The sequence below is a fragment of the Cinclus cinclus genome, chromosome 16, assembly GCF_963662255.1.
Source record: "Cinclus cinclus chromosome 16, bCinCin1.1, whole genome shotgun sequence".
NCBI classification, from domain to species: Eukaryota; Metazoa; Chordata; class Aves; order Passeriformes; family Cinclidae; genus Cinclus; species Cinclus cinclus.
Window position 1 is genome coordinate 7,573,220 of NC_085061.1, and position 23,959 is coordinate 7,597,178.

General features: G+C 39.7%; 2 protein-coding genes across 2 annotated transcripts; both read right to left on the reverse strand.

The window, feature by feature from the left end:
* Positions 1-5,895: 5,895 nt before the first annotated feature.
* LOC134050354 (acyl-coenzyme A synthetase ACSM4, mitochondrial-like) lies at positions 5,896-14,103 on the reverse strand. The gene is made up of 13 exons (XM_062503366.1): positions 13,903-14,103; positions 13,218-13,428; positions 12,612-12,819; positions 12,364-12,507; positions 11,887-12,043; positions 11,181-11,260; positions 10,325-10,448; positions 9,675-9,755; positions 9,463-9,564; positions 8,984-9,111; positions 8,193-8,292; positions 6,799-6,918; positions 5,896-5,982 (listed from the first exon to the last, which is right to left on the reverse strand). The coding sequence occupies exons 1-13, from the start codon at positions 14,101-14,103 to the stop codon at positions 5,896-5,898; spliced, it is 1,743 nt and encodes a 580-aa protein (XP_062359350.1).
* A 1,404-nt stretch (positions 14,104-15,507) lies between these two features.
* On the reverse strand, positions 15,508-23,373 carry LOC134050356 (acyl-coenzyme A synthetase ACSM4, mitochondrial-like). The gene is made up of 13 exons (XM_062503368.1): positions 23,173-23,373; positions 22,159-22,372; positions 21,506-21,713; positions 20,949-21,092; positions 20,369-20,525; positions 19,831-19,910; positions 19,010-19,133; positions 18,216-18,296; positions 17,977-18,078; positions 16,928-17,055; positions 16,718-16,817; positions 16,004-16,123; positions 15,508-15,594 (listed from the first exon to the last, which is right to left on the reverse strand). Exons 1-13 carry the CDS (start codon positions 23,371-23,373, stop codon positions 15,508-15,510), a joined length of 1,746 nt encoding a protein of 581 aa, XP_062359352.1.
* Positions 23,374-23,959: the final 586 nt, after the last annotated feature.

Below are 23,959 nucleotides of genomic sequence, written 5' to 3' on the forward strand. Positions count from 1 at the left end.
CATCTGAGACCAGACACAGTAGCCAACTGTGAATGTTTATTGGTGGCTGATGTTGGTAATCACGATTCATGACATCCTACTTAGCTTCTAAGGACAGAACTCCAGGTAATTGGTGGGAATTTTTGTTTTCTTTCCTCCTCTCTCTCACTGACCTGTGTGCATACAGGGCTTACAGTTTGCTTCTGATTTTTCACAATTTGCACTTCCTGCACATTCATTGTTTGGATATTAATTCCCTGGCTTTTCCACTGTGCCATCACTTTCGGGCTCAGTGGTTCCTCCATGGTCAGACAGTGCTTCAATGCTTTGAATTCAAACCTTCATGGACAAACTATAAGACATTTTTGTCTCACTTGCATGAAAAGCCAAAAAATTGCTGTCACTATCAGTGCTGAGGAAAGATATTACAGTGCCCAGACATCAGCTGAAGAGGTGATAATGGAATGTGGTGTACTTAATTTGTCCTAATGCTGACTTGAAACTCTATCCCTTGGTATGAATCCCTGGCCCTGAGATTCACTCTTCCCCTTGTGCTAGATCAAAACTCAGATTGGCTTGAGAATCTTGAAGATAATTTCTTTTAAGAACAAGCCAGTCTCACAGCCTCAGCATTTTCCAGTATTGACTTGCCTTTCTTGAGGGTCACTGCTGCATAATTAAAATATGAATTTTCATGTAATTCAGTTCATTTATCATTTCAGTTGTGAAATACAGTAGGGGAGAGCTTTAAGTAACACCAGTAACCCCCAGTGATTGGAAGCAGCTGGTAATATCCTGTGTCCAAAAGAATCATGCTGCAAAATCCTTCCTGTATTATATTCCTATTCAAAGAGCAATCACCCTGTGGTTATGTCCTATTAAAACAGCTAATCCTGTAAATCTAAGAGTCTTAGTTTTGTGGCCTACCTGGAAAGCAACATGAAATATGAGTTCATTGTGGGCATGATGTTCTTACATTTAAGATTGCACTTGGATCAAACTGTGGTGTGGCATGCACAAAGATGGACAAAAAACACTCTGCCAGGACTGGTATTTGTTGGCTTGGAGTGCAAACACTACCCGTTCCTGCAAGGTTATGTGTGGGCAGTCTTCCTCCCCAGCCCAGCCATGTCCTGGTACTGGCTGATGGCTCCTGCTGTCCAGGAGCTCCCACTCCAGAGCCCCAGAGCCTCCTGGCCAGCTCAGCACACAGCTAAGAGCCAAGGAGATGGGCAGCAGGGAAGTCAGGGCAGTTATCCAGTTATCCTGGTGGGCAGACTTTCAGTGATCTGTCTAGAGGATTCCTAAAGACATTTAAGTTAATTTCACAGTACCCTTTTTAGCCTTTCATAGTGAAAAGCTATGCACAGTAGCCTTGTCAAGTTTTAGGAATATAGAATAATTGGTATAGAATGTTTGTCTTTTAGACTAAATAGACCACAGCTGTCAATAAGTAATTCCTGCCCACTTTGTGTTGTTTTATGGTCCTATACAATAAATCTAAACATCATAAGGCTACTTATTTTATAATTAGCAGTTTGGCTACTCCTTGATATTGGTTCCATATACAAAAGAGATTAAATTGCCTCTTCTACACCCTTAGAGGTATCTCATTCATTAATGAGATACAAATGTACAAGATTGTTCAAACATAAGGAAATTTCCACTGGAGAGACCTGACAGGGTTTAGGTAGAAGACACTTAGTTGAGCAAATGGCTGAAGTTCAGCTGCTCAGCCCTGCTGCTTTCACACACAATTAGCTTTGTTTTCAGAGACTGGTACTTGGATGCAACCACCACAGGAGCCAGAGCATCGATTATAATAACACACCTGGTCTTCAAAGCCAGCAATCAATAGCAAGTGCCTGGTGCTGTCCCTTGTGTTGTCCCTGGGATAATGATAACACCTGAAAGTGCAATAAAATTGGAAATGCATTAGGTATTTTTCCCTTTCAGTCCTGATCACTGCTTTTCCTGATTTGTTGACTACCAGCACCATTCAATCCAGAAACAAGAAAGTGGTAAAACAAGTCTCACACATCTGAACTTTGAATAGAGATGTGCAGACCTGAAGTATAAAATAGCTTCTGTTTCTATGAGGTCCTTTGCTACAGGCACAGTGAAAGTAGGATGCATAATTTTGAGGCAGAAAACACTGGCAGCTTTAATTTAAGTGTATCTCAGTTAAACTGATTGAACAGAAGCCACAGACAGTAAAAGGAAAACAATGAAGGTAATTGCATCAGTCATTAAGAGACTGCCCCTGCCACCCCTTTGATTGTCAAATGTTCAAGCAAGGAAGTAAAATAAGAAATATAATTGTTAAATGAATTGTTAACTTCTGGCATAGAAGGTAATAAACCATCTACAGACCACTAGGAAAAAGACAATTCACCTGTTTGAATACAAGCTATGCTCAGCTGCCACCACTCTGGGATTTGAGTAAGAATCACTAAAACTTGGTCTCCTCTTTGCAGACCACATGGCCCAGAGAGCACATTAAACGCTTTTTTTTTTTTTTTTCTGGTTCACTGGTGTTTTTCTGCTCAGTACAGCCTTAATCATGGAGTTCAGCTACTACTTAGACCTTCTGAATCAGGTGCTGCAGCAGCATGGTGTGAAGTGCAAGGGCCACAGAGAGGTAACAAGAAATGTGAGATGTGACAGATGTGACTTAGCAGGGATGATCTAAACCTCTGCTGTGCCCATAACCTTGGAATGGCTTGACTGTTATGGAAATATCTCACAGTGTGAACTGACACCTTAGTCCAGGAAATCCTTGATTATATTTAATCCTAAAACTCTATGCAACCCAGTACTGGCTAGACCCGGAAGTCTCATCACCAGCAATAATTTAAAAACATTCCCACAAAATAATATTTGGTAGAGATACATATATTGTGGCTTTCAGTCACAGCACTGCAGATACGAAAATAAGGACCAGTCCATTTTTCTCTCTTCTATTTTCAGAAGCCTTTTCTCCCTTGTACATTTGAAGTTATAGAGAATATATTGCTTTAGAAATATTTCAAAGGAGCAGAACAGCAATGTGTATCTTCCACTCTTATTCAGAAGGTTGTCCTCTTAACATTGACAGGAAGCAGGATGCTGGAATACACAGAAATCCAGGATGAGTATGTTCTGGTGAGGAGCTCAACAGCAAAGAGCACCACTCTGTTTCTCAGTTTCTTCCTCTAAATGTTCCCAGGGATCATCTTTGACAATTATTGAACAAACCCCAACTTATCTGTACAGAGAAATAACACCAGCACTTAGCAGTTTCATTCCAAACTGTGCTCCTTTGCTGTGGCAAGCCTGCAAATTCAAAAACTTTGGGCTTTTTTTAGGATTTAGCTGGCAGGTAGCACATCATACCCAGTGCTCAAGAAAAATAATAAGTTCTGTTTTAGAGAAACAAGGAGTATCAGTTGGTTGACTCAGTAATTCCTCGAGTCTGTTGTGCAGGACAAATACACACCATTGGGACCTAGCACAACCTTGGGAACAACTGAGGGGCTTTGTGTGGCTGCTAGACACCCTGGGCAGTGTGACAGAGCAAAGGCTCCTGCCCACACATCAAACAGAAATGTTTTCATTCACCAGTTTGTTTCTTCCCTTTTTCCTGGTCAGGTTCAGGTTATCATTGCAAAATGGCAAGAACACGTTGGCAAGTCTGTCTGACCCAATGTGCAGACTGAGCAGGCTGTGCTGCAGCAGAGAAGAAACCTGAGCAAGCCCTTCCCTGCTGGAATGAACAATTTGTGCCACTACCAGGCCTCAGGGAAAAGCCTAGCCAGGTCTGTTTAAAGCCCAGCACAGAACAATACCAAAAACCTAGGAACATGTTTCAGGATTATACTTTTAAATTTGCTTTAAAATCAATTACTTTCAAAGTTCGTAATTAGATTATATTTAAAAATTTATTACTTACATGCAATAGATGGATTACTTTAAAAACCTGATCACTTCAAATTGGATTGCTTTTCCGAAAAGTACTCACATTTGAAATCTCAATGTCCTTAAAAAGAATCAGATGTTGAAATTGTGACCAGACTACATTTTTCAACATGTTTTTTTAATTGCATTTAAAGACCTAATTCAATTTCTTGTTATTCTGTCCAAAAATGGCATTACATTTAAAAAATATGTTTTCCCTCTGTTCTGACTGAATGAAGGAAAGAAAAATTAATCTCTCAGAAAAGAGCTGTTACACAGGAAAAAGGAAGTTTAAAACCCTGCTGCAGTCAGGTTTGAGCACAGCCTTATTTTGTTCACTTTTCTTCTGGTAGAATCACATTAAACAAACTACTTGCTTTCATGGGGGACTTAATTTTCGGCACTCACTAGAAGCCTGTGAGATTGTGTTTGAAGATAACTTTATTTTGGATTTTAAGGACTGTAAAGGAACCCATTAACAAATTAGCAGCTGCTGAGCTCCCTTGCTCTGCCACAGCTGATGGAAGCTCAGACAGAAATGGTGAGTTCTGGTCTGAATCTTAAATCTAACACTTGAGTGTGATGGCCAAACTTGGCAATTACCCCTTCTCTTACTGATCTTTTCAATAACAAGCTCTTTTTAAAGAGATAAGCTTACATACATTTCATTTATAAATTGTGTTCGTTTTTTTTATTCTTAGAGGGTGACTATTTAGACCCAGATCAAGTATTAGTAGAAGAGTTGGTTTTCTATCAACAATCTGAAACCCTTTTGACTAACTAAACCCAAACTCATCTGAAAGCTGCTGTTTTTCATTAAAACTTAATTCCAACTTTGGGTATTGTGGGAAAGCAGATGAAGTTGTGGATCACTTATAAAATGTTCCAGCTCAATGGACTGGTTAGAATAACTCACTCAAAGTCACAAAAATCACAATCCAGAAAATCTGCAGGACCAAGTTCCAAACCCATTCTGGAAACGTATTAAGCATTTCAAGACATAAAACTAAATATTAACTTTCTTACTAATGCAAGCAGAGCAATTCTATGTGCCAAATGCATACATAAAATATATATTTACACACACTGTATATATGTATATGTGGAACATTAAGCACATACTGTGAATTTCTACAACTTACTAGTTTCTCATTATGCATGAAAGTATAATCTATTAAAGGATTATTTCTCACATACTAAATATAATCTCAATTTTCATTTCATTTACCTCCGAGGGGTTTTTAAAGCAAAAGATGGGATCTTATGTTTGTATCTATTTCAGAATACTTCCAGCCTTGCATTGAGAATTCCACTCCTGGCTAGTGCTTGGAAAAGACAACATGCTTTCAAAAGAAAGGACATCTACACATGATTCTCATCCTACCACCAAAAATGTGGATTTTGAACCTATCCAATGAAACGAATACCACATTTAATAAAAATACCCCATCTGTAACAATGCAATTTTAGGACTTCTACTGCCACTATGCAGTGGCACCAGAAAAAATGGGTTTTTTTTGCAACCTCTTCATAATGTCGCATTTTTGGAACCCATATAGTGACCATACCAGTCACCATGTCCTTTCCATAAGCTTTGGATGTCAGGGCAAACTCTCAGGAAATAGTGTATCAAATATATTTCATGTAAAATACCTTTTCAAATATGGGCATTATTTTTTTTATTGTCTCTCAAGAATAACATCAAATAGAAGCTGGGCTGTAAGAGGGATGGTGAGGAGGTCTCAAAGGGAAAGGCTATTGAAATTGTCTATTGAAAATTTTATTCCTCACCCAGAATTATACAATCCAGTCAGGTGCTAATATTTGAAACTCTGCAAGGAGCACAAATATCACAACTTGATGTTACGTGTATTTTTTTATTGCTCAGGCACTTAACAAAAAGAGAATGAGGGCAGTTATAGTAGTGAAATGTATATAGTAGCAATGGAATAAAAGTAGTTTTGTTAAATTCCAACAATGCTATATCCGTCTCCACTCTTTGTCCCTTAATTCATTCCTCTTGATCTTCCCAGTGACTGTCTTTGGCAGCTCTTTGACAAATTCCACCTAGATAAAATAAAGAGAGAAGGCAATGCAGTGTGTTCTACAGAGCTGGTTTTCCAAGACTCTCCAGGCTTATGTGGAAGACTGAGAGGACTCCCAGCAGTAAGAGCTGCTTGCCTCAAATCCAAGCCAAACCAAAGCAGCACATTGTGCCACTTGTGAAACCATCTCTATGGCTGCCTAGACAGCCAAACATCTGTACAGCTGCCTCTCAGCTGACCAAACTGAGTACAGTAACTCACAGCAGAATGGTGAATGCCTGAATGGTATCAGAGCTCAGAGATGAATTCAAAAAGAAGGAGAAAAGGATGTTACAGCCCCAAAGTCTTTAATGTTTCTTAGTTCTGTGAGTTCTGTTCAAGTTAGCTAATGCACTGCAGTAGCTCTTTTCCTGTGGTGCTGGGATTTCTAAGAAACACCAAGTGTATTCTCTTGTGCTGGTGTATATTTATTAGTTGTGATGATCAGTAGGTAAGTCTTACTCAGACTGAGTAATGTGCTACCCTAAAGGCAGTGGCAAGTGCTTGTTTGAAGGTTAAACACAAAACATAGAATTATGATTGTGAGTCTAAGAACATGGAGATCTAACTGGGATATACAAAACCTTGAAAATTTTGAGAAGTTTAAACAAGTATTTTACACAAATGCATGAGAAACAATGTAAACTAATGTTATTTAGGAAAGGTCTTCTGGAGTCAGTAGTCTAGATAAAGTTTTACTGCTGTCTTTTTCAAGTGAATAATGAAAATCTAAATGGTAATTTTCCTGAGATTTAAGGAAAGGTGCCTTGTTTTAAAGTTTCTCCTCAGAAATATTTACCTTTCTAGGGTATTTATATGGAGCAGTAGTCTTCTTGACATGGTCCTGCAAGTCACGAGTTAAGCTCTTCAGGTCAGTGGATGAAAAAGTTGGGGACAGAACCACAAATGCTTTCACGACCTGTAAGGTAAAATTAGCAAAAGTGATCTGATTCTCTGTTTTTAAGGGCTGATGTGTAGGTTACCAGTGAGTAATGCTGCTCAGTCACAGCAGTCATGAGGAACAGAGAAACCAGCACATGATAAGAAATTATTGTGCTCAGTCTCTGCATGTGTATGTGCAGAAAGGAAAGTTTAAAGGACCATTTTTGTGTCCTCATTCAAAAAAAAAGCCTTTGTCCTTTCTTCTCATCAGCAGCCAAGATGAAGGGTGCGCTGGTTTTCACATATGACATTTAGTGAGGAAGGAAGGAGACACCCATGGTAATAACGTTTTAAAAAAAGCTGAGAGCTTCCTCTATGGCTGACAAAAATCAATCAGTGATTAATTTTTAGAACTGACAACCTGTTAAGCCACTGAGAAGGCTGAACATGCCTCTGTGAAAACACATTTCATAAATGAACAAAGCCCGGGAAAGGTCTCTTTCCCTTCCTGTTTTGATTCAGGTAACAGTTTCTATTAATAAAGCTTTTCGTTATACCCTTCAAAGTTTAAAACTACTTTGCTCTTCCTCTCTAATCCTATCTCACATCAAGAAATGAGTAAATAATTCTAGTAGATGTACTAGCAATTAAGCTAACACTAAACCCACTATATAAATTAGTGCGTTAGCCGAAAAATCTCAAATTAGCAAATCAAAACCACTACAAAGGGACAATAAAAGGTGTCTCTGTGGAGTTCTCCCTGAAGCTAAGGGACATTTTGTTTCTCTCTGAGGTTCTCACTGAGGACAGTAAGCACTGTTATCCTGGCACAGGAGTGTGCTTTCACCATACCTGCAGCCCATGTCTTGAGCAGTTACAGTAAAACTTTGGCTACACCAAGAGTCATAAATGACAATTTCAGTGTATAAAAAAATGCATAAGAACAAGGGCAAAGTAAGCATCAAAGTAGTGTTCTCCACAGAGAAGACCTTGAGATGAAAAGAAACTCAGAAGAGCAAAGGTATATAAATGGGATATAAAAGGGATTTTGCTTGTCAACCACACTAGGATTATCCATGACGGAAGCAGATGTGGTGCTTAGGGATATGGTTTATTTGTGGACCTGACAGTGCTGGGTTAATGGTTGGACTCAATGACCTCAGAGGTATTTTTTGACCTAAACAATTCTATGATTCTAGGATGACAATATTGCCTTAGAGCTGTACATTATTCAGTTAAATAGAAATTCTTTTATATCATTATATATTTGGACAAACGCATTGCTTTCCCCCTTCTGTTCATCATTGTTACCTCTCCTCTGAGCGGGTCTGGGCTGCTGACAACAGCTGTTTCTACTACAGCTGGGTGCTCTATCAGGGCACTCTCTACTTCAAATGGCCCGATGCGATACCTAGGTAAGGAAAAATAAAAATGAGATTTAGCTCTTATTTTTTATCTGGTAAAAAACAGTACCAAATGTTTTTTTCATTTTCATGTTGAAATAAAAAACAAGGCCAGAACAAATCAACAACCAACTATAGAAGCTTTAGGCGAAATGGGAAAGCTGGCTTGGTTAGAAGTAGGGATGTTTCATAGTGGTCTTGTGGCAGAAGACTGCTGGGGCTGTGGATGCTGCTCCACTCTCCTTGGAGCTCTTAGGGTGGAGCTCCATCCCACCCTGTAGCAGCCTGTGCCACGTTGTGGTATCACATCTTACAATAGCAAGTTCTTTCCTTTTAGCATGTTGAAAATTAATGTTTCAAAAACTCTTTGAATCCAATAGAGATTCCTTCAATTTTAGTCAAAAAATAAACTGCATAATCTCTTGCCAGCTGGAGTCTTCGTTCTTTGTTCAAACTCATGAGATGTTGCAGGGGAAATAGATCCAGTATCATGACCAAGATGATACTGCAGGTCTGTGAAAAGCTAATAATAACAGCAAGTATTCCAAAGTCGAGAGGTCAATACATTCCTATCACAGAATTATGATGTCAGAAGCTCACCAAGATGCAACATGTAAGAATATACATTTATATATTCTTATATATATAAGAATATACATATATATATGGCAGATTTAGAATGGCTATGTGCAGACTAACCCTGAAGAAATGATGATATCATCGTCTCTGCCAATAAACTGGAAATATCCCTCTTCATCCATAGTCCCTCTGTCTCCAGTGACATAAAAATCTCCACGTTCACTTTCTGCAGTTTTCTTAGGGTTATCCTTAAAGTGGTTTGCAAGCAGTAGTTTAGATTTTGAGCATGCATTAGCTATACATTATGCTATAACACATATAACATCAACTATACTGGAACTTAATTTTTCAGTCAAGGATGTACTAATATTGCTATAAAATACAATAAAATAGCTTTAAAATAAATTCTATTCTTTAAGATAAAATTTAACTTGATCCAAAATTATTTTCTTTCCAACACCTACCAATCCAAATAAACAAATTACTCTGATAATAAACAATTAAATGGTGAAAAATGTCCACCCCTTAGGACCACTATGCAATTGGAGAGCCTTTGGGGAAATTGGTAGTGGTGGTGAGGAATAAAATGAAGTTCTTACTAAATATTCAGAGAAAAACCCAAGTGGTCTTATAGGTTTGCTTCTGATAGCAATTTCCCCCTGTTGTCCTGGAGGCAAGATATTGGCATTTTTGTCTACGATCTAGAATGAAAAACAATTCTTATTTTAGTCCAATGAAAAACAAACTCCAAACACAAATTCAACCAAACAAAAAATCCCCCATGACAGAATCTAAAGAGCAATCAACAAACCTGAACATCATAAAGGGGAGCTGCTTTCCCCATTGATCCGGGTTTAATCTTCATTCCTTTACAAACAGAGCAGATTATTCCCTGTAAAAATCAAAATCAAACCAAAGTTTTGCAATAGAAAGTTGCTACATTCACACTCAATCCATTAAATTCTATACTACTATATATATATATTTCTATACTATACTAATACTAAAGTTTCTATACTAATTCCAAAGTTTCTATACTAATTCCAAAGCAAGGAATTCATAGGATCCTATATGTCAGTGCTGTATGGTGCAGATAAGCAAAATCATAAAACTCCCTGAAAGAATCCTGTTCCATTCTCTGTGAAAAATTCATGTCCTCTGCTAACCAGTCTTCTTACCTTTGATTCAAACTCTGCCCTTTTGACTGTCACTGTTACTTGGAATTATCTTAAGGACATCTGAGGAAATATTACAGCACATTCCCTCCCAAACCTGCATGTTTCTGGCAGGTTTTGTGAGAAGGGCTGTGAGAGGAAGTTCTTTCAGAGGTTACCAGGGATGGGAATTACTGAAACATCCACAGAAATGGGAAGGAAGAAACAGACTGTGTTCTTACAAAACAAACCATACAGCAAAAAGTAATTCCAAAGATTTAATAGGCTATTGTTCCTACAGATGTACCATTTCAGTCTGGCCATACACTTCATGGATGTCCAGCCCCGTCTGGCTCTTCCACTGCTCCATGACTTCTGGGTTGAGTGGTTCCCCTCCACTCATGCAGTACTTCAGGTTCATGAATTTGTACCTTCACAGAGTTAAAAACAAGAAAGGCAATACTTAAATCTAGTGGCACAGACCAGGAGCATGCAAGGCTGAACACCATGGGAGAGCTGTTTACTGGGAGAGTTGGTGCCACAAAGTGGGGAATTCAGAGGGAACCTGATCCTTCTGCTCCAAATACAAGAATATGACTCTGTTCTCTACACTCTAGCAATCAGAGTTACACATGTGAAAAATAAATTTTTTGCTGAAGTCAGCTGGGATTATAAATAACCAAATACTGATCTACTGAGCCAAGGCCCTGATTGCTGACCCTCTACAACAGGCCAAGCAAGAAAGTTCAAGAGGGAAGGAAGGAGCAATGGCAGGCAGTGAGAACTGGAGCAGGGGGTGAGGTACAACTGCCACAACAAATAATTACCTCACAGTTATGCTGACATGCACTTTCTGGGATGAAGTCCTTCCCAAAGCGTGGACAATTTATGTGGTAAACAAAAATTATGACAAAGTATTTAACAGAATCTCAGTTTCATACTAAAAAGTACAGTAGTGTAAGTCTCAAATTTCTGTGGGAAAACATCAAGTTTCTCTGTTTGATCAAAAAGCTCAGCAAAACTCAAATTTTGCATGACGGTCTTCTTGTGAAGGATATTTTAAACTAAATTATTAATCTGTTTTGGGTCAAGCAGTTAGATAAAGGAGATGACTAAGTTTTGCTGGGGTAAATTAAACATTAGTAAATAATTTTTTGACATACTTGGAGAGATCGTTTTGCACCAGCATGCGGAACAATGTTGGAGCACCGACCAGGGCATCAATTGGGAATCTGCAGAGAGTCTAGAGGGTTAAACAACAAGAAGGACAAGTGAAGCTCAAACAAAAAACTGCCTTGGGAATGTACAGCAAACGGGTGACACAGAAAGGAGAAGTGCATTTTCCCCCTGTGTAAAAGCAGCACACTCTCTGTTGGGGGAGGAACCCTCCTGCAGTTGGTGCAATATGCAGAGATTGTATATTTGATTACAAAAATCCCATGCTAACACATCTACCTGACACCAGGACCCCACAGCTTGGGGCATGGCCGGAATGCTTCCTCCTCTGTCTCCATCACAGGGAGGTATTCACTTTCATCTTGGACGGTGTAGGCAGATAAACACTTCATTTCTGCATTAATACCCACTGATACTATTTCCACAGTCACTAGAATTAATGGCAGGCATTTAATGCTGCTTTTGGATGATTTTCCTTCACGTGCTCACCGACTATAAGCAAAATGTATTAATGGATTGCATGTGTGACCCCTTCTGTTTACATTAAAAATGAAAGTAGGGGCTTTACACAGCAAATACAGTATCTCAAACATGACTAAAAACACAACCCTCGTGAAATCTGTGGATGCTGTCAAGAATTGGTTTTGGCATGCTTTCTGCAGATGAATACATTTCCATGAGTTTTTCCCTTACATTTAGGATGACTGCTGAGTCTGTCTGTGGTAGGTTATGTATAAAGATGCATGATCCGAAAACCCAGGGATCAAAAAAAGATGCTATTGAAGTTAGTATCCATCCTGTGTCTGCTGTGTTCCATATCATGTCAGAGGGAGTCAAATCCAACCAGTACCTGAAAGAACAGAAAAAAAACCACCAAAAAAACCAAACCAAAACAAAAAAAAAAAACACAAAACCCCCAAGCCAAACAAAATAACCAAACCAAAAAACAAGCCTCAAACAATCCCAGAAAAAGGGTAAGAGGTATTAATTGGAAGAATGAGACACTGGGGCAATCCTAATCCCTAGCAATTTGATGGGGCTTTTACTCTGTTTCCAAAGGGAGAAGGGCTGGGGATGTACAATGGTATTTCTTATTCAGAATTTTTTTACAATAGTTCTACTACGCAGCTTCAATTATCTTATTTTCAACCAAGCTTAACTCTTTCATACCTTTCACTTAAAAGGGGTCTGAAACCAAGACTACCCTGGGAATGTTGAGTCATCTTTGGAGAACCTGTAGTTCCACTGGTAAAGAAGATAATCATTGGGTCTTGAATGCTTGTTTTAATGCAGGAATGGTCAGCAGATTGGTTTCTGTAAAAAGGAGAATGCAATTATAACTTCAGTTGTTGTAGTTGAGTTTGTGGGAACAGGCCTGGTTTGTCCTTGTGACTGCAGTGCCACTAAGTCATACTCACTGGTACAACTCAGTGAAATTCAGCCACCCCTCCCTGCTGCCTTTGGACACCATTAACTTGGTTTTGAGGAGCTGGCACTGGGATGCCACCGAGTCCACTGCAGGTGCCAGTCTGTCAGTGGTAATGATGCACGTGGCCTTTGATGCCTGGAGTCTGTACTGTATGTCTTTGGCTGATAACTGGGATGTTCCTGGGATTATGACAATTCCTGGAAGAGAGATAAATTAGTTTGTGTTGGCATTTCTTCTGCAGCTGATTCTTTTCTAAGAACCCAAGATATTAATTAGCTATTCCCAAACTGATCTCCAATAGATTTGCTCTGGTGTTCCCCAGCCAAACAGTTAGATTAGATTAATACAGATGCCTGTGCTCTCCTGTCAGGAATGAAATGTGGACCTGCCTGGTGACTTCCATGGCTCTTCCCTGCCTTCTGGCATCTTCTTGCCCCCTGCACAAGTTACCTCTCCTATGGCCCCTAGTGAAAATCCTTCAGGACTGCCTGGCAGCTAGTCTACTCACTGGATTATTATACAATTTTTCCTTGATAAATCATATCCATTCTTGATTCTTTCAACTGATTTGCAATGACCATTTTACCTCACTGACCTGCTCGCATACAAGCCACCTTGACCAGCCACCATTCTGGAATTCGTGGTAGGATCAGGATCAGCTTGTCTCCCTTCTGCAGCCCACATTCTTTAGTCAGCACATTGGCCACTTTCCGAGATAGGAACCCTAGCTCCTCAAAGCTCCACTTCACTTCTTCTCCTTCACCACTTATCCACCAGAAAGCAGGGTTTGATGGTCTCTTTCCAGCCTAAAAAACATAGGAATTCAAACTAAAATATTTTCTTCTGAAAGACCATTAAATAATAATGTACATACATCTGTAAATTATAGAAGATCTGAGTATTTGACAGATGGCATGTAAGTTTTTTTTTTTTTCTTGTCCCTAAAGGATCGAGATTTGCTATTCATCAAGCTCAGGTATCCCCAATAGATTTTTGTTTTCTGAATCTTAAATTGTTACCAGCCTTTTTACCAGCCTAATTCCTAGTTTTTACCATCCCAAGTCCTAGTCTGGATCCTACTTCAATTTAAGCCTTATACTGTGCATTAATACTCCTGCAAAATAACAACAAATAAAGCAAGAAAGAATGAAATTTTTTATAATTTCATAATGCAAATTTGTTTTGAAGACTGGTTGTTTTTATAAAGAAAAAAGCCCCAGCCTATTCCAAATTAAATCTAAAATTAAAGTATTCCATTGACAAAACAGAAGATCACTTACCTTTTCAATCTCAGACCATTTGTCCAGTACATCACTTGCAAAGTTAAAGTACTTTGGTATCTCCTGTTTGCCCTGTCTGATGGACTCATACTGGGAATATACATCAGAGGAAAGCAGCCTGGGATGTCCATGGAAAGTCCTATTAGGAGGCTTCAGAGTCCGCAAGAGTTTTAAACTCTGTAATTTAAACAGCAACTTCATGGCAGAAGATAATGTGTCTAGATGCTGTAGATTGTATAAGAAAATTGCAGAACTGTTGCTATAAATCCTGCAATGACTAACACACAAACAAAAAACAAACCAACAAAAAAGGAAAATTAATATTGAGATTATCCAAAGATAATCCAGTTATGAATTAATGAGTTCTTCATTAAAGTCACTTGGGCTAGTCACAGCCAGACTGATGATTTTAGCACGCTAATTAAAAGATAAGTTCCCTATCCTGCTTTCTCATATTTTAAAATTTTAAATTACTTGCCCACAACTCTCCATAGTAAAACACAACATCAGATGTTATTGTTTGCATTAGAAGAATGTTTCTGCTTCATACATTTAGTACCTGATTCTCTATTCCTGTTTCTTTTCTGAGTGTTTCCAAACTACTTCCATCAAGAATCTCACTGCATTAACCTCAGCAGTTACTGACTAGTTCATCCATTCACCGCATCAATCCCAAGAACCTTCACTTCATTCTGTAGCCCCTGAGTTGGACAGAGACTTTTCTGCTCATTCTCCTGACCTGTCTGCTGTGGACATTAGAGATCAGGAGTTGCTATGGGAGATCCTCTTCATTCATTTCACTCACCTGTTAGGACATGCTTCCCATATGAGAAGATTCCCTGGAGATGTGAAACCTGGGCACTCTTTCATAAAGGTTTTGGAGTGAAACCCTTCTGAAATTACTGCTCACTTCTTCTGAGCAATGAGAACTGAATGTGGCACAAAGCAGACCAATCAGCAAAGCTCTTTCTGAGGAATAACTTTTTTCTTGTAATCATTTACACCATTGCTAGATCTGTGTAGCTTGCACCTTAACCTAAAGCATTTTGGGTCTTCTTTTGCCTCAACTTTAACCATTTAAAAGAAATGTCTTTTTCCTTCCACCATGAAAGAATTTGAGAATGTTACAGTGGTAGTTATTGACAAGAATATAATAATGTGCTGCTGATACTCACCACAGGATTAAGATTATTTTATTAATTTCTCCTTTATTTGTATGTATTTAAGAGTTGTAGTTACACTTTTTTTTTTGTAAGGAACCTATTTATATATATGTTTATATATATTTTTACTGGATATGTTTATATCCAGTAAAAAAATTAAATCTTTGTATGCACTTGGGTAGGTCCTTTCTCTTTACCATTTGACAGTCTGAATTACTTGCACTTCCTTTCTTTGGAAAATTTGTAGGTCAATGACAAACGTGGTTCCAATAGCACATATCCTCAAGTCACACGAGTGTTTTCTAGTTTTTCTTCCACAGCTCGTTTTCCTAATGTTTCCAAGTGCTCAGGATCATAGATCTGTGCTGTGTGTGATGTGTTATGGTGGGTACAGGTAATGGAATATTTCTCTCCTTGTTTTCCAAGATCACTCTTGCTCTTTTTATACGTTTGCCCACTCTTTGCTCCTTAGAACTTTTCTCTGGATTTTCCCAGTAGTTGTCTTTGGCAGATCCTGAACAAACTCTACCTGAAAGGCAAAAAACCATTCTGATTAAATTCCTGACTGAAGGAAAGACACACTTTCATTATGGTTGGGGGTAAAAGGATGGAAAGCTGCCCAGCCAGGGAGGCAGGTGATGAAATGCTAAGTGAATGCCTTGCCCATTTGAGCTGCTGTGAAAACTCCAGTAATCCATGAAAGAAAGACTGGGTCCTCATGAAATAAAATTTTATGACCACTGCCTCCCTCCGGGCACTTTCTAGCACACACAGCCAACCCAAGGCTACAGCTGCAACAGACCCTGTCATCTACTTTTATTTTATCTAACTCTGGTTGGAGTGTTTGTCAGAATGCTGTTGAAAAAGAGATGAGGCAGGACAAAAATTGCTCAGTTTCTGGTCCAATGAGAGAGCCTGTCTTTTTGGGCTGTACTTACCTTCCTTGGATACTTGTAAGGTGCAGTCACCTTCTTGACATGTTGTTGAAGTTCGAGAGTTAATTTTTCTGGATCGTGTGATAGAAAAGCAGGAGCTAAAACAATGAAGGCTTTGACCACCTGTGCCACAAAATGGAGGGATTTCATTAACTCCCCGAGGTGGCAATAAGGGAATATATTTGTTGTGAAAATTGAGTGTCAAAATTCAGAATGCCAAAATATGAGCTTTTCCTTTAATTTCCCTTTTCATTGGCTGCTTGTTATCAATTGCTGTGCTGTGCCATTCTAGAGCAGAGGATTTTTTTCATACTTCCAGCATCTTTTCCCCCTTAACATTATATCCTATTAAAGCTGAAAATCTTGACCCTGTCACTCAAAGAAATGTTGCAAAGTTGGAAAATATAAAACACTCTGGATGTCATTGCCACTATATGTCTAGTGGTAAATGCGAAATAATCAAAATTTCATTGCTTAGACAAAACCATGTCATTATTAGTTTGAAAAACCAAACTATTTTTCCACATCAAAACCCTGCAAACAAAGAAATAATTCTGATATTTTAAGATCTATTAAGACACGGATTTTTAAAAAAATAGCCCATTTAATTCAAAAGTCTACAACATATTCAATTCAAAGGAAACCTAGCACATATAGGGATAGTGATGTTTAGAATGAAGGGCATTTCTTTTAGATCTTTTGTCTGTTTTGTTTTACCTCCCCTCGCACTGGGTCAGGACTGCTGACAACAGCCACGTCTGAGACTGCTGGGTGCTGTATCAATGCACTCTCCACTTCAAATGGGCCAATGCGGTACCTAGGGGAGCACAGAGACACATCAGCCCCAGCAGCATGGACCGGTCCATTGGGCTTTCCAGGCTGCATTGCATGAGGAAATTTCCTGAAATCTGAAAGGAAATGCCTTACCCAGCAGAATTAATGATATCATCAGCTCTTCCCACAAACCAGACATATCCCTCTTCATCCATAATGCCTCTGTCCCCAGTGAGATAAAAATCTCCACGCACAGAGGCGGCAGTTTTCTCCGGATTATCCTGGCAAGAATCAAACATTTCAGAAAAGGTATCTGGTTATTAGTGAAACATATTCCATTTCCTTTCCACTGGTGCTAAAAATGATACAAATAATTTTTTAAGTTGCTCTCAAAATGAGTGTGTTCAATACTGTTTCATATCTTCAACTAAAAAACCCAGAGCTGTGTTAATTAGCAGTTTGATGCCTGAAGTATGTGACAGATGGAAAAGTACACTACACACTAAGGAGTGTATACAGAATTTTCTGTCCTAGAGAGAAAAGGTCATCCTCTATCAAAATGCCCATTCATCACAGCAAATGTGTAACCCACAAAAATGTGTAACCCACTCTGTTCAGGGAAATGATTTATCATTGCATGGGGCTGCCTTGATAACCTCCTGTCAAAAGAAACTTTTCACCCTTAACTGACAGGACCAAAACTCAAATGAGGTCACCTGAAGGAAAAAACTTCATTATTTGCATTGACCTATGGGACCTCTACACCTAGTGTAACCTCTTGGTTACACAGCAAAACTCTTTGACAACATAGTGAAAAGCAGAAGTTATAGTACTCAACTTGCAGAAGTTTCTTATCACATAACGAGCAATTGCATTTTACAAGTTGTTGTTCAAGGATGCTACAACTATCCAAATACTATGGGGGGTCATAAAAGGATTAAAAACACAGATAGGTCCCCCAAAGCTTATTCATTATGATAGTGCAATTACAGGGGAGAATATATTTAAGTTTGCCTGATTCTACTGTTTTCTTAAGAATGCCCTACACCTCATCACCACCACACACTGATCAGTCTCAAAGTCCTCAAGTAACCCAGTGAGACCTTCTGAAGATCCTGTATGGAATTCTGCTCCTGGCAGAACTTTGCCCTGGGTCCCTCCCAAGTCTCTCAGCAGACACAGACCCAGCAAGTCAGGCTCACCAAGTACTCAGAGAACAGACAGAAGGGTCGCGTGGGCTGCACTCGGACAGCAATGGTGCCCTCTTCTCCTGCAGGCACAACAGCCCCGTGCTCATCCACGACCTGCAGGAAGGACAGACACAGCAGCAGTGCTTTGATCAGCTCACAGCAACATCTGCTCCAGCTCAGTGCAGGGCACACAAGGCACACAGACAGCACTGCCTTACAGTTCTACCCAAAACTGCCACATATCCACGTACCTGCACATCATAAGGGGGAACAGCTTTTCCCAAAGAGCCGGGTTTAATTTTCATTCCTTTCATATTGGCACAGATTGTCACCTGCAGAAAAGATTTGTAAAAGATTTTTTCAAATGTTGCAACATCTTGTAAATTGTATTATTGTTTGCATTAGACAGGACTCCTCTTTGTGACTTTGTTGTGACAAGGGAAGAATCAGGACCAAAGCCTTGTGGTTCTTGAATGCATCAGAGAGGGGTTGAGGGGTATTTCAGGTCAGACCTGAGTGAGCTGGGTTTTGTTGAGTCTGAGCCAGTGGGTTGTCCTGCAAACACTTGACTTTGCAGGACAGCAGATGTGAAATTATTTCAATAATTGGACATTTAATTTTGGAACAATTCAAGGGCAAAATGAGAGAAGGCCTGAGATCTGGCTCTTAATGGTTTTGTTAATGTTCACTTACAGAGAAGTCTGGGATGTGAGCTGTTTTAATATTTGCCATTAAAACCTCAGACAGGCCAAATTGATATCTGAAGCAAATTATTATTTCAGGTTTTTTTAAAGTAAAGATGACAAAGGGATCTCCTGCAACTTATTTGCTCTGAAGAGTCTCTGGCATACTTTTTCATGGGTCTAAACCATTAAAATATGCAGCTTGTTGATTCTGGAACTGTATCATCATAATTATATAATAATTATACAAAGTCTTTTTTTTTCCAAATCATATAGGTGATTCTCACCTTTTATCAAGAATATTGTGGTTTTGGTTTTGTTACCTTTGAATGTGTATACTGCAAGAATTAATGGAAACGTACTGTTTCAGTCTGGCCATAAGCTTCGTGGATAATCAGCCCTGTCTGGATTTTCCACTTTTCAAACACTTCAGGATTGAGTGCTTCCCCTCCAGTTACACAGTGTTTCAGACTCGGGAACTTGTAGCTTGAGAAGAAGAGCAAATGAAATAATTTTCTTAACTCCTAAGATGAGAAGTGAGCAACCTTAACTGAACAGACTTCCTTGACTTTCCAGTACACCTAAGACTGAAGGAAAGGAATATGTGTACAGAATAGGAAGACAGAACCTGAGATCTCTGCTAAACCTGGGTTGGCTCTTGTCAGGATGAAAGACCTATGTGACAAGAGTAAGTAACTTACCAAAGATGTGAAAACTCCTTGCAAACCAATTCTCACAAGCTGGGTATTTTACAGAGTAATAAACTGGTGGTAACAGCTACCAAATAACTCTCAGCAGGTGAAATTCCTCTAACTGCTCCCTTCATTCTCAAACATGTGAGAACAACTCCATGGTGCACCAGTAAGTCCCTGATCCAATGCTGCCTAAAGCATTGACTTAAACTGAACTGTGAGCCCTAAGTTCAGAGGAAGTTGCAACTTAAAAATCCTCCCTTGTTTCCTCTGTGCTGTCTGTTCAAATACCCAGTCCAGAAGCCCAAGTAGCCTATGGTGTGGCTAATTATTCTCACATTTCAAAGCTGAGAGCCTTCTTTACTGAGAGCAACTTGTGCTACTTAGACTGCATTTAACAGAAAAAAAAAATAAAAAAAGGAACCTAAGGAACTAATCATGCCGAGGTGTCCCAGCACTGTGCCCCAGCCTCCCTCCCCTCCCTGCTGTACCTGCTCACATCATGTTGGACCAGCATGCGGAAGGCGGTGGGAGCTGTGCAGAAAGTGGTGATGGGATATCTTGAGAGAGTCTAGAAAAACAGGAAGTTATTGTGCTGAAAAGAAAGTGTAATGCTGGGTCTGACCTTTTGAATGTACAGGTGATTAACACAATTTACATGCTCAAATGTCTACAAGATGAAAACCATAAAAATGTTGTACCAGGCAGTCCAACTCCTGTAGAAAATATAGAATTTTCTGTCCAACAAAAGTCAGTCATGTAAAAGAAGGACCAGGGAGAGCAGTAGTTGCAAATAAGGTGTTTTTTGGGTTTTCTAAACTGTCTGTGTTCCAGGCTCAAGCCCAATGGGTGATAGGGAACTAGACCAGAGCTTTCCCAGTATTATTCTTGGGAACGTTACGGTTTCTGCCCCATACAAGAGGCCAATGTTGAGAAGAATCATCCTGATGAGTGGTTTTGAAAAACAACTTGGAAGAAGAATAGGCATTCTTGTATTTTTGGATTGCTTGGGATGTGGGGATTACTCACCTCTGCAATAACTTCTGGTTGAAACTGTGGCATATTGTGCACAAAGACACAGGATCCACAGATCCATGGTGTAAAAACACTTCCCCAGGCTGATTTTGCCCAGCCAGTATCAGAGGTATTCCACATTATATCTGAAGGAGTCAAGTTCATCCAATACCTGATGAAAAAGCAGAGATGAAAAAACTTTTGGGAAAAGCAAATCAGTACCAAGCCACAAATTTAACCTAAAGTGTAACTTTTAAGGCATAATGAAATGGCCCAGGGATGCTTTCGTTCTCAGGGAAGGTTGGCCCAACATGAGAGCACTTGACTTCCTCTGGTGTGGCTGTAGGGACACTTTCCTTATTGCTCTTCTGCTTTCAGCCCTGCAAGTAACACAGCTTTGCACATGATGAGCTCAACTGGCCCTTACTGAAGCTTTTAATAACAAGAGTTTTATCAAGAAAGGGGAATCATGAGGAGGATGCAAGATCCTACAGTCATGAAATGCCTACATTTACTGGAATTTTATGGTCATGTGTTCAGTTTAATGTTGATCACATCACTTAGTCAGGACCCTGAGAGAACTGCAAGGTAATACCTGCCAGAGACTGCAAATCCAATACCATAACTGCTGTGGGAATGCACCACCATTTTTGGGAAGCCTGTAGTTCCACTGGTAAAATACACTATCATTGGGTCTCGACTCCTCGTCTTGACACACTGATGGTCAGCAGATGCAACCCTTCAGAAGAAATCACATATTCTGGTCACTACATGCAGTTTTCTACCAGGGAATCAGTATTTTTAATGTTTAGGAGTACAATGGGAAAGTTGCCCCAAATTATATGATCTTACTAAAGAAATTTTTGTATTATATGTCACAAGGAAAAGTTAGAGAACTCATTTTGCTTGTAACAAGTAAAATCAGAATCACAAGGCTGAGGAGCAAGAAGAAGCTGAAGTACCTGAACTTGGCTCCCAAAACCTGGGTTGCATGAATCTCTACTTAATGCAATGTAATCACAATGCTGCGAGTTCACAGCGAAATGTAACTCATTTGGATTTTGAAAATTTCCCCAAAACTCAGCCATGTCACCTGACTGGTACAGCTCCCTTCAGCTCACAGGCATGATGGTGAAAGAGCTGCGCACTTACGCAAGGAGTTCTTTGAGGTTCAGCCACCCATCCCTGCTCCCTTGGCCCACAATGAGTTTACTTTTCAGGAACTGGCTGCCAGGCAGGACAGATTCCACTGCAGGTGCCAGTGTGTCACTGGTAATGAAACACTTGGCCTTTGAAGCCTGGAGTCGGTATGAGATGTCTTTGGCTGTTAGTTGGGATGTTCCTGGAATAAGGACAATTCCTGGAAAGAAGCAATTTGAGAGAACTCAGTATTTCCCAAAAATACTTGATTGTGTCTCTCTGTTGATGCTGATTTTATCCATCATGTTTGTTTAGCAGTTTAAAAGCAGAACAAAATAGATCTATTGAATTATTAATGACACTAATCATGTAAGTTCTTCCATTATACATTCATCTCCCTTACAATGCACGTGCTCAAGTCTGGCTGCAGCCATTCACCCCTCACTGGCTTCACCTGAGCATGCCGTTTGACTGGACCATGTCTGGCCCTGTGTCTCCTGTGCGGTTCCTGTGCTTGCCAATTCTCCTTCTAGGCAAAAGATCAGTGGCAGAGGTCACAACAGAGCATTCCTGTTTGCATTTTCTTCACTGTAGTGGAGAGGGCACATGGCCTGTACCCTCTATTGGCTTTCTCTCTGTACCCTAGGAGTCAGTGAGTCGCTCACCTGCTCGCATGCAGGCCACATTCAGGAGCCACCACTCAGGAACACGAGGCAGAACTGCTATGACTCTGTCTCCTCTCTGCAAACCACAGGCCCCAGAAAGTACATTGGCTGCCTTCCTGGACAGAGAGCCCAGCTCCTCAAAGCTCCACTTCACCTCCTCTCCCTCATCATTGATCCACCAAAAGGCTGGATTTGCTGGTGTTCTTCTTCCATCCTACAATATGTGAGAAGTCATTAAAATAAGATAATCCTTAAAAGGTTTCATTTCAATAAAAAATAACTCCTAGATAAGCAAATCATCCCTAGCAATCACTCTCTTAGTGTGACACTTGTATTTCTGATAAATTAAATGGAATGGTGCTTTCCACTGTGCAGTGAATACTGTCCAGTACCAATGAGGAAAACTGATTTGTATCATCTGAGATTTGTTTCATGTTTTGGCTGGAATAGAGTAAATTTTCTTACTAAGTCCTGCTAAAGTGCTGTGGTTTATGAATTTAGGATGAGTGTAATGTTGATAACACACTGATGTTTCAGTTGTTGCTAAGCAGTGCTTACGGTAAGGCAAGGACTTCCCAGTTTCCCACACTCTGACAACAAAGAGGTACATGAGAAGCTGGAAGGGTTCCTAGACAGGACAGCTGACCTGAACTGCCAGAAGGGATATTCCACACCACAAAAGTTCCTGCTCAGTTTGTACCCTGGGGAGAAGTTTATTAGGAGGCGTTGGGGTGGGCTGGGCATCAATCAGTGGAAAGTGAGCTACGACTACAGCTACTAATATAATAATTATTATTATTGTTATAACATTTCAATTCTTAAACTGTTCTTTCCTCAACCCATGGGTTTTACCTTTTTTTTCTCCTAATTCTCCTCCCCATCCCACTGGGGAGTGTGTGTGTGTGTGTGTGTGCGTCTGTGTGTCTGTGTGAGATCCAGGGGCTGTGTGGTTCTTTGTTGACAGCTGGGGTTAAACTACAACTCAATGTCTATAAAGGAAAAGACAAATACTACCTTTTCCAGTCGTGCCCACTCATCTAAGACATCACTTGCAAAGTTGAAATGTTCTGGCAGTTCCTTTTTACACTGGTTTATAGATTCATAGTAGGAAACAATCTGAGACGTAAGAAGCCTGTTGTTTCCATGGAATGATCTGGATGGTGACCTGAGAATCCAGAAACACTGAGGAATCCAGGATTTAATAAACGTTCTCATAATATATGATGTTTTATCAGATGGTGAGGGGAAGAATCAGGTGTACACCTAAGGAATTAGTCACCTGGAATGAAAGAAAATACATTTAAACCAATCCAGTCATTGGATGCTGTCCCATGTATGATGTTGGATAAATGAATGCAAACTGTCTTGAATAAACAGTTTTTTTACACACACCCTCATTGTATGTCATGTTACCTGTATTTTTGTGATGTGAGTATTTAACATTACAATATGCAGAAGGAATAAGCACAGCCATCTTGAGGTTAATAAAATTAGCAGAATTGTTGCTATGAATCCTGCAACAACAACAAGAAGAACCAACAAAACAAAGAAATCTTGAGATTATCAAGACAAACCAGTTTTGAGCTGATGGGCTACTCATTGAAGTCACTCAGGCCCACTGCCAGACTGATGGTTTGAACGGTCCAAATGAATGTGAAATTTCCCTTCTTTCTCGTATTTCTTACCTTGTGTGTTTTAAGGACTTAATATCCTGTATTAATCTGGCACCTTGTCTGTGTCTCAGCTGATGTGTTCTTTGGGGCTGTTAATTGCCCACAACTTTCCTTCCTCAAACACAACA

Excerpts from the sequence above, each read along its gene's own strand:
- LOC134050356 (XM_062503368.1), bottom strand. The coding sequence starts at position 23,373 with ATGAGAACGTTTATTAAATCCTGGATTCCTCAGTGTTTCTGGATTCTC. Across the intron at positions 21,093-21,505 it reads AACCTCAAAGAACTCCTTGC|GGTTGCATCTGCTGACCATC; the intron begins GTAAGTGCGCAG and ends TTTCTTCTGAAG. Across the intron at positions 17,056-17,976 it reads GTCTGTTCTCTGAGTACTTG|GATAATCCGGAGAAAACTGC; the intron begins GTGAGCCTGACT and ends GATTCTTGCCAG.
- LOC134050354 (XM_062503366.1), bottom strand. The coding sequence starts at position 14,103 with ATGAAGTTGCTGTTTAAATTACAGAGTTTAAAACTCTTGCGGACTCTG. Across the intron at positions 13,429-13,902 it reads AATGGTCTGAGATTGAAAAG|GCTGGAAAGAGACCATCAAA; the intron begins GTAAGTGATCTT and ends TATGTTTTTTAG. Across the intron at positions 8,293-8,983 it reads GATATCATCATTTCTTCAGG|GTATCGCATCGGGCCATTTG; the intron begins GTTAGTCTGCAC and ends TTCCTTACCTAG.